At 61.0% G+C, this 10,534-nt stretch overlaps 1 protein-coding gene across 1 annotated transcript in view; it reads left to right on the top strand.

Annotated features, from left to right (window-relative positions):
- The first annotated feature begins 5,759 nt into the window (after positions 1-5,759).
- LOC119099781 (serine/arginine repetitive matrix protein 1) overlaps positions 5,760-10,534 on the top strand; it is an 11,864-nt gene continuing 7,089 nt past the window's right edge. The window contains exons 1-5 of the mRNA XM_037222856.1: positions 5,760-6,266; positions 6,372-7,223; positions 7,341-7,949; positions 8,263-8,460; positions 8,596-8,876. Of these exons, the coding sequence (XP_037078751.1) occupies positions 5,760-6,266; positions 6,372-7,223; positions 7,341-7,949; positions 8,263-8,460; positions 8,596-8,876 (2,447 nt within the window). The remainder of the gene's footprint in view (positions 6,267-6,371; positions 7,224-7,340; positions 7,950-8,262; positions 8,461-8,595; positions 8,877-10,534) is intronic.

The raw sequence follows: 10,534 nt of genomic DNA, 5'->3' as shown, positions 1-10,534 counted from the left end.
ATAACACCGACGCTTGGAGAGAGCGAATGCGCGTCAGGTGGAGCTCCGCCGTGCGATCCGAGTCAAGTGTGTGGATCATCGTCTTGCATTAATGAAAAGACCTCGATTGAAGGAAATGCTCGGTCTGATGGCAACCGAGCACTTATTGCAGTTCCATCTACAAGGAGTGCGTGCGGAAAAGACAGTACAAAAGATCAGCCTGAATAATATTGAAGAAACATAAGGAGCGTTCAACAGCGCTAGAACTCGTACCTCCAGGGCAGAGCATTATTGACAAAGCTCTACAAAAACACGAGGCACTTAGAATTACAGAATTAAAACAAAAAAAGGAAATCACAGAGCCTATCATGAGGATGCCGACCGACTGAATGTCAAACGTAAGCGCTCGCACGGCTGCCAGGCTCACAAACTGGTCAGGAAGCTGCGCTGGGGCACCGTTGGTCCCCTCGCGCTTTGAGGTGCAGAGTACAGCGGTGGCCACCACCGATGATTGTTTCTGTGGGTCTTAGACGCCATACCAACTAACATAATTGCGCGGACCAGTGCAGCTGGTTGGAACAGGGCCCAGGGGCATCGGCCGGCGAGGAACACTAAAGTTTTATGAGAGCTGCTCTTGCTGGGACAGCAGGAGATTTCTGGTACTATCGTTAGCTTTCCCACGAGTCCTTCAGGGAAGGAAAATCTGGTCAGAACTATAGCCTTTACATAGTTACATTTATGACAGATTGTACGTCCCGACACCACTGTTCCAGTTATTTATGCGAAGCTTCGCGTTTTTATTACGGGAGTAATTTTGCACCAAGATCTTCTCTACATCTTATCCATTCCATGTCTATGTCCTCCTCCTCTTCCTCCTCCTCCGCCTCCTCTTCCTCTCCCACTCTTTCTTTCTTTCTCTCTCTCTCTCTCTCTCTCTCTCTCTCTCTCTCTCTCTCTCTCTCTCTCTCTCTCTCTCTCTCTCTCTCTCTCTCTCTCTCTCTCTCTCTCTCTCTCTCTCTCTCTCTCTCTCTCTCTCTCTCCGCTTTTCCCTGATGCCTCATTTTCAGGCCACGCAAGCCGAGCTAGCCCAGACCGGCCACCTTCCTCTCTTCTCGCACACTGACTGACACCCGTCTCTCTCCCAGCTGCCACCGGACTTCTTGGCACCCGCCTCTTCTCCAGGTCCCATACCCCGTGCTGCGCCGACTGGTCGGCCACGCTGCACTGTAGCCAGCTAACGCAATAACGGCCGCCAAATTGAACCGGATGGGTCGGTGACGGGCCGGGGGGGGGGGGGGGCAGGTCCGTCGCTCTTCGATCGCCGCCGCATGAACGAGCAGTAGGCACCGCCGACGGCCCGGGCCGGGCGCGCGGCCGTAGCCCCGACCAAACAGACGTGACGTGATCGGCGTTACTTGAACGGCGTCACGGGACCGGCGCTGACGTGATCGGCACAGAGGACCGGCGTGACGTGACCGGTGTGACGTGACCGACACTGACATGATCAGCGCCGAGGACCGGTGTGATGTGACCCATGCTGACGTGACCGACACTGACATGATCAGCGCCGAGGACCGACGTGATGTGACCGGTGCTGACGTGATCGGAGCCTAGGACCGGCGTGACATGACCAGTGCTGACGTGCCGGCGCTGATGTGACCGACGCTGACATGATCAGCGCCGAGGACCGGCATGATGTGACCAGTGCTGACGTGATCGATGCTGACGTGACCGACGCTGACATGATCAGCGCCGAGGACCGGCGTGATGTGACCGACGCTGAGAACCGGCGAGACGTGACCGGCATCACGTGACCGGGAGGATCGGCGTCACGTGACCGGTGTGACGCGGCCGGCGCCGACGTGACCGGCGTGACGCGAGCGGGGAGGAGGTGACTGAGGCCCGTCTCAGCTGCATTGCTCGCCAGCGCCTGGGCTGTTCAGGTCCAAACGGCGAAACGATGGACATAAATCCTTTTTTTGCTTTTCTGTGTAGGAGAAATTGCAAATTTTGATGAGCGTCGTGTTGTCACAACCAAGCACATCCATTGTTTGCTTGAAGCTACTGGAAAGTTGCACAACTATTTCTCCGTTGTTTCTTATTCGGCTCATGGTAGCACGTTGTTCGCAGTGGGGTAACCACGCTTGGCTTTAAACGTTCCTGAAGTGATTTCTGTAGCATGCATCCTGGCATGGTCTGGGCTTCCGGTGAAAACCAGCGTCATGTTCACTTGCAACAGCAGCAGCAACAAAAACAGACCCGTTCCATCGCGATTGAGGAACGGCAGTCATCCTAAGCGTCCCACAGGCATCGCAGGAAATATCTTAGATCTGCAAGTCGGATGAGAGTCAGAGCTTCGGCTCGTGGGAACAGTGCGCGCTCCCGAGCTGCAAACCAAAACAAAATGCAGCGCGAGTGAGCAGACCCGGCTGCTTCACTCAGTCTCAGTCTCAGTCTCAGTCTCAGGTCTCAGCAGGTGAATCAGGGTTGACCGTTATGCTTGTCTGACGCGGACACTGGACAGACAGTTCGCTTCCACTGAGCTAATAGCGAAGCGCGATACCCCACAGCGGGTGAAGACCAGCCCCCAACAAACCACAGCGACAGATGCCGTGTTAACACGACAGAGGCAGTCGGACAAGCCCAAGTAAACGATATAGCCGTGTATAGTCCTCTTAAAGAGAGTCATCTGACTCTCCAAGCCACTGTAAACGAGCAAACGAGCCCATTCCTGTCGCGATGGCGAGCAGGGGTGTCGCCGGGTGACCAATTCAACCGCCCGGCGACCCGAAATATATTTTCAAACAAAACCTGGCCTCAACTTCGACGGCGAGTATGGGCTTCAATTAAGGACTGGCGCCTGTCAGATCTCTCGTTTCGCCCACAGCGTCTTCTGCCGATTGGGCCTGAGGAGGCGGGGCGGAGGGGGGGGGGGGGGGGTCACAGCGTGCTCGGCCAGGTCGCGGTGGCGCCGCCGGCATGGGACAAGTGTGCGGCGAGCCGGCTCACAAGTGTCCGCCAGCGCGGCGCCCGATCGATGCCCTGCAGAGCCTTCTGGCGTGGTCGGCCCCTCGACACGCGAGTCGGCGCGGATCATCGGCCCGTCCTCGTGCCTCGCCGGCGGCGGGCCGCGCTTGGTGCCAGCTCAGCAGCGGCTGCCGGGACTGGGCGCCAAGCGGAGTGACGGCAGCGGCCGCCGGGACCCGGCGTCGGGGACCTGCCGGCAGCGGCCGCTGGGACCCGGCGCCAAGAAATGAGAAGGTAGTGACCGCTGGGACCCGGCGCCGGGGGACCTGCCGGCAGCGGCCGCTGGGACCCGGCGCCAAGAAATGTGAAGGTAGTGGCCGCTGGGACCTGGCGCCGGGGAACGTGACGGCAGCGGCCGCTGGGACCCGGCGCCGGGGACGTAACGGTAGTGGCCGCCGGGACCCGACGCCGGGGGACGTGACGGCAGCTGGTTGGTCTACTGAGCCGGGGCCCCCGAGACTCGGTCCGTGGACCCCGGATGACTTGTTGTGATCCGACTACGTACTGCCGCGGCACACCACAGCAATGTAAGTATCTCCTCTGTAAACGACTCAGCTTTAGCAAATGGCAACTTAATGGGTCAGGAAATGTTTTGTGAAGTTTTATGCCTTAGGGGACAATCGATGCTATCACTGTTTGGTGACGGTCACATTGCAACCATTGGGATTGTTCTCTCCTCCATTCGTTAATGTTATCAGGTCGTATTCCGATATGGATGCGCTTCCGTTTTTCCCACGTTCTCTTCCTACATTTCTTCTCTCTCACTCTCTCATTCTCTCACTCCTCTGCTTTCGCCGGTCACCGGCCGTGATCCGGCGCTCGGCCGGGGGTCGGACGGATGTAGGCTGTCGGGTCGCCAGGCACCTGAGACCATTTGCCCCGCCAGATAACGTATTAATGCCAACGTCGTGAGGCGTTGGGCTGGGAGAGCTGACAGAAGCTGTTGCTGGGCAGGACCGCGCGGCGTCCCACTGATCTTCGCAGAGGTGCTGCCAGGTGTGGGGGGGGGGGGGCTGGTTAAGGGTGACCTCAGGGGCGCCTCCAGGCGGCAACGTACCACTGATCTCCGCAGAGGCGCTGCCAGGCGGGACGGCTGGTTCCGAGCGACCTCAGGCGCGCCTTGAGACCACTATAAGCTTGGCGCAGCCAAAGGAACGAAAGCGTTAGGTTGTCGTTATTGTGACGCGGGTGGAGCTGATGTATCTCTGTGATAACAGAGAATAACAGAGGGCTGTGACTCCGCGCAGAATGCCACTCGTCGAACCAAAAGTGTGACGAAGCTCCCTCGCCTTTGGCAAACTAATTCTCGATCCGCCCTGAGCTCGCACGGCGTCTACGCCCATCGAGCACTGCCGACCGGGCCACACTAGATAAGCAGGGAAGTCACGCCGACAGCTAAGCTGCGAGATCAGAGTCGGCAGCGGACACGTGCTCTCCCGTCAGCCGGTGGGGCGCGCGGCAGCCGGGCGCCCGTCAAGGACGGCTGTCGGCCGGCACCCCTCATCACCATCGGTCGTGCCGTCCCGGCGGCCTAGTCTCCATCGGATGACATGCACACGGGTCACGCAACGCCGCCGCCGGGCCCGCGTCCCGTCGAGGTCACGGCCGCTGGGGGCGATCGTCAGTTGGGCCTGTCCCGGCCGGCAGCCGAGGAGGGCAGCGGGCAGCAGCGCGTCCGCCCAATCGATTCCAATCTGCTGCCAACAGGAGGGATAGAGACGGCTGGGCGCGATCCGCCGACCGGTCTCCGAGCCACTCCAGTGGACATCGATGACTGGCTCAGTATAATTGCTAAGTACCAGAATCAGCCCGAATGCCATCAGTTATGTTAATGGTCTCGTATACTTTAATCCTGCGATTGTAATTGTCTGCAGTTGTATGTGCCGTGTAGCTTACTGGACTTGAAAATGCGTGCGATTGTTCTGGCACTGAACCTCATAGTTTTATCACATTTGACGTGCCTGGGATAGAGCGATCTCCTGCTTATTGCTGAAGAATTTGACGCTCTACCTTAGTCTTAATTTCCCCTCCTTAATGCCTTCCTCTCTTTTTCCTTCTCTTTCCTTTCCTTCCCGTCGCACTCTCCATCTATCTGCCCTTAAGATTCCCGGCATCCCCTAGCACAAACGCTATCCGGCAACAATAATTTCCTCATAATACCGTTATGATGTTGCATCTTTGCGTCCATCAGGGAAAGTGGAAGCGGATAGTGGCAGAGTAACTTTTGGCTGCCTGATCATAGTCGACCATCGGAGGATAAATTCCTGTGCTTCCCTGAATACACAAGCGCGTGAAATGACACGATCCCGTTGTGATTTGTGCACAGATGGTGCATTTGTCCGTAAACAGTTGTCGTCCCATTTGTCCGTAAACAGCTTTCGTCCTCACATGTGATCGTAATGGCCCAGCTACATCTGCACAGGCGGTAGGCCTGCGCGGATGATGCCCAGTCTGTCCACCTGCACGCTTCTGCATGCCTTATACAACCACCAACTTGAAGCAGGCCTGAATAGCAAATCGCTGGCTTCCGAATCTGTTCAAATATTCACGAGAGCCGTTGAGCTCCCTCTCTACGCAAACGACTCCTCCGATCACGGACGCCGTCACAGTCGGTCGTGCTTCTGCGCCTGCCGCCTCGCGCCTCGCGCCTCGCGCCCCTGCAAACTGCGACCGCCGGCTAACGGGCCCATTCGTCGGCAGGTACGCCGGCGCCGCGCCCCCATGCGCCTCATCCATGTGCTCCTCTGACCAGCATGGCGTCGGCCGGCGTGCGCGTCAGCGAGCTGGGCCGCCGTAAGCGGGACGAGCTGCGTGCACGCCAGCAGCAGCGCGGCCCGGCGCCGCTCGCCAGCCTGGAGGACATCAGCGTCGACCGCAGCGTCGACCACAGCCTGGACATGGAGGAGAGCGAGCGGCGGCCCGGCTGGCACCAGCTGGCGCTGCCCTCGCCGCGCATCCAGGTCAGCAAGGCCAGCAGCTCGGGCAGCGACGGCAGCGGCGCCACTTCGCCCGAGACCGACCTGCTGCGCACCGGCTTCCAGGAGGGCGCCGCAGAGCTTCTCGGCGCCACGGATGAGCTGGGCACGCCGCAGCTGGCGCCGCGCAAGGACTCGGTCTCATCGGCCGGGAGTGAGCTCATCCTGCCGGCGAGCGGTCGCAGCAGCCGGCTCTCCTCCTTCTGCTCGACGGCGTCCGGGCGTCGCTCCGTCTCGCCGTACCGCACCATGCTGGAGACGTCGTTCTGCGGCAGCCGGCCGCTGGCGCCGCCCGATGAGCCGGCCGGCGTTCCGGCGCCCAGCCTGCCGCCGCTCGCCGCCAGCAACGGGCTGCCGACGCCGCCCGAGAGCTGCTCGCCGCCGGTGGAGCGGCGCGCCTGCCCCTCGCCGACGGTGGAGAGGCGCGCTCGCCCCTCGCCGATGGCGGAGAAGCGCGCCTGCCCCTCGCCGATGGTGGAGCGGAGCGCCTGCCCCTCGCCGCCGGTGGAGAGGCGCGCCTGCACGTTGCCGCCGCACCAGGCGCCGCCGCCGGCCGCCGGCCGTAAAAGCTCGCTCGTCCAGATACACCGGCGCGATGAGTCGCTCAGTCCGGCCAAGACGCCTGATTCGCCGTCGCCTCGGCGCAAGTCGTCCTTCAGCCGCCTGCTGCGCGAGGCGCGCAGTGAGCTGCGCGAACGCAGTCGCTCGCGCAGCAAGTCGAAGGAGCACGACAGGGAGGACGGTAAGGGATCTATCCTCAGTCTATTCAAGCGGAAGAAGGATCAAGCGCCGCGGAAGTCCGATGCAGGCTGTGAACGAACGCCCACGCGGTCACCGTCTTTGGAGAACCGACTCGAAGAGAACATCAACAAGGTAGAGTTCAAGTTCTACGACGGCGATTCGCCCGCTCCGACCGCACCTCACTGCAACAGCGTCTCGCCTGCCGTGGAGGCGAAAGAAAGGAAAGGACCGGACGCGCCGGTGGTGAAGGGCTACGGCGACGTCATGAAAGAGCTCAACTCAACGCTGCACCAGCGGACGCCGCGGTCGGCCGGCGACGCGCCGCCGCCGGCACTGCCTGTGAAATCGCCGTCTCGCCAGCGCCACCAGTTCGGCGCCTCGTCTGTCGAGCACGACCTGCCGCGGCCGGCGCCAGCGCAGCCGGAGCACAGGGTGCCGCCACAGGGCGGAGCTGGCACGGTCGCCACCGAGACGAGGCAGGCGACGGCGCACCAAAGCGACGTCGGCGTGACCGCTGCGCCAGCCGGTGGTGACGGCGGCGCGGCGGCGACGCCACTGACGCCGCCGGCGGCGCCGTCCGCGACGGCGGACGACGGGCCGGCGCCGGCGGTGGAGGAGGCGGACGCTGAGGCGCGTTCAGTGCGCTCGTCCGGCTCGGACAAGGAGTCGTCGGCGGCCGAGCCGGCGGCGGCGGCCGGCCCGGACGTGGAGGCGGCGCAGCTTTTCCAGGCCGACTCAGACGAGGATGAGCTGCCGTACGTGCCGACCACGCTGCCGCAGGAGCGGCCGTTGCAGCAGCCCATCGTGCCGGTGGAGCAGCGCGGCCAGGCGATGCGCTGCACGGCAGGCCTGCAGCGGCCGCACGCGACCCGCGAGTTCACGCCCGCCGACATCGGCCAGTTCGTTAGCGACACAACTGACAGGCGCCACGCCGCCCGCCCCGCGCGTGCGCATCCTCATCCCGCAGGACAGCCTCAAGTTGATCCGCACGCCCAAGCGCATGGTCGTGAAGAGTTGGTCGCAGTTCGCGCACGAGGGCCTGCAGAGCCCGCGGCTGCGGCGTCAGGCGCACGCCGGAGACACGCTGACGGAGACCACCGACTCGGGAGAGAGTCCGCGCGTGAGCGCGCTTCGCTCCGCGCCTTCGCTGGTGGAGGAGGAGGAAGCGTCGCCGCCGGCCGCCAGCCCGGCGGCAGCGCCCAGCTCATGGGTCCGCGTGGCCGAGCTGCCGGAGCCGCAGCGGAGGCCGAGGAAACTCAGCGGCGCGGCGGCGGAGGCGTCCCGAGCGGCCGGCTCCGCGGCTGCGAGGACAGCGGCTGACAGCGCGCCGCCGGCCGAGGCGCAGCAGCGCGGCCGCTCGGCGTCATCGGCGTCGCGCCGGCACCGCGAGCCGGAGGAGGCACGCCGCCGCTCCGATCCCGTGGAGGCGTCGACGCCGGCGCGACGGCAGCCGGCAGCGGCGACGGCGCGGTCGGACGGCGCCGACTGCTCGGCCTGCGCCTGCCGCCTGTCGCTGCGCTCGGACGGCTCCGACCAAGAGCTGGCGGCCAGCACCAGCTGCGGGCAGCTGTCGCGCTCGCCGGTGGAGCTGCGTCAGATGGAGCTGCGCCGCGAGGAGATCGAGACGCGACTGAGCGGCGCCGGCTGCGCGCTGCTGCACCAGCAGACCACCGTGCTGGCCGACACGCTCGAGGATGCCACTCTCAGCTACCTCCGCGCCGTGGAGCAGAACCGGCCGGCCGAGTCCGGCGGCCGGCGCGCCGGCCAGGAGCAGGCCGCGCCGCGCAAAGAGTCGTACGGCCACGTGCTGACCGTGGACCGCCCGGGCGGCGGCGGCGGCCGGCCGCGGCTCGCTTCCACCGGCTCGGCCAAGTCGCGCTCGCCGTCGCCGCACAAGATGCTGATCGAGACGTCGTTCTGCGGCCGGGCGCCGCTGCAGCCGCCCGGCTCGTTCGAAATGGATGACCTGGTGGACATCTCGCAGCTGCCCAGCGAGACGGGCTCTCTGCACACGGACACGGACAGCAGCGGCCGCCAGAGCCAGGACGGATGCGTCTGTCGCTGCCACAGCGACGCTGAGGAGCAGGAGCAGGAGCAGGAGCCGGTCGAGCGCGAGCGGGGTCAGGAGCTGCAGGAGAGGCTTTCCAACGGCAGGTCAGCGCCCGCGTGCTCGGCTGGCATGAGACTGAATGCACGTGACTGTTGATGGGGCTCGCGTGGACGTGGGTGTGCGAGTGGACGTTGCGTTTGTCGGTGTCATGGTGACACTCGGTGGAGAGCTGATCCGTTCCCTTGAACTCGCTGGCGTCAGGGTGCTGATGACGTGATGCTGCACGATGTCGATGGCATGAAATCAAATCATTGGATCGGTTACCGTTATCGGTGATAGGTGCCGATAACGTAGAGTGGAACCTGTTGTTCAAAGTTACTCGCCGAATACCCATGTTTAAAAATCTAGCGCAAAACTGTACGATAACATTTATGAGCACGAATATGCTCCGAATGATATCATGTCCCATTCCATTTCGATGGCTAGGTAAGCTCTGCGTCCATTGAAGCCAACATGATGAACATTATAATGGCTAACTCATGATGACGAGAGTTCAGTCGTTTTGTTTTACGCAAGAGATGTGCTGGATTTTGAGATATAATTGCAGCATGATGTTGCATTGCTATTGAGAAAAACGATGTAGCTATTTTAGATGATTTTTGAGCACATAAGAAGCAGGTGAACATCGACCAGCGTCGACAGAACCCGAATGATCTCAAAGAAGTACGTGCGTGATAGTCAACCGAAATAACATCAACCGCACAGGATAACATCTCTGTCGCATCCTCTCACGATCCATTTTACACGTGGGGTGGAAAATGGATCGTTGGTCATGGAGTCATCTCCAGGAGTCACGTCGTCTTTCTGACAACATGACTCTTGGAGCCTCGTTTCCGCTGCTGAGGTCCCAGTCCACAAGGCGCTTGCTGCTGAGGTCCCAGTCCACAAGGCGCTGTCGGACGTCCTCAAACCGCACAGACCCAGCAACGGCGGCGGTTATATTGCGAGCAGTGGATCAACAGAATTTGCAGCGAAGCGACCGAGTCGGCTCGGAAAAACCTGTGTCATCACTGCACAGTTGGTTTCCCCTCAGATATTGTCGTAAATGGTATGCATGTATGCAGGACATCCGATGCGGATTTCGCTTCAGAAGCGATAACCGAGAGTTTGGCTCACATGAGCGACGAATGTGAAGCTGTGGAAAGAGAGCTGCGCAACACATTCAGAAAGTGATGCTGTCGTCATGTTATTACCCTGTATACAAATGATGCTCAGAAAATGATGATGCTATAGTCGGAGAATGATGCTGTCGTCCTGTTATCTCCCTGCATACAAATTATATTCGTGAATAACCTGGTTCACATCCCAATATCCACCTAATATTCAACTAATCTTGTTCGCACGCAAGCAAGCTAAGTTTTCTAAATATTCATGTGAAAGAGTTCGCCTGGATGGTGTCTGGCCCAGAATACACGTTGAGCAAAGCTTGTTCATGTTGTTCTTGCTTGCTCCCTGAGCCCACCGCTCAAGTTGAATCACTCGGTCACCGGCCGGTTTTCTCTCCTTCACTACTCTGCAAACAGAACTGCAGAGGGTTAATCGAGCCCCACTATGCTGTACCGAGGCCACCCAGGCCAGGGCTGACCTTCGCTGGACCATTGCCGGCTGACCTTTCCATATCAGATGGGCCAAACAGACGGACCAAATGGGCAGTAAGGGCGACGAACATTGCAGTTACAACACGTAAATACGTCATTCTCTC

Source organism: Pollicipes pollicipes, unplaced genomic scaffold (assembly GCF_011947565.3).
Source record: "Pollicipes pollicipes isolate AB1234 unplaced genomic scaffold, Ppol_2.1 Scaffold_2555;HRSCAF=2994_pilon_pilon_pilon, whole genome shotgun sequence".
NCBI classification, from domain to species: Eukaryota; Metazoa; Arthropoda; class Thecostraca; order Pollicipedomorpha; family Pollicipedidae; genus Pollicipes; species Pollicipes pollicipes.
Note: the sequence above shows the minus strand (reverse complement) of the source record. Positions and strands in the feature narration are given on the sequence as shown.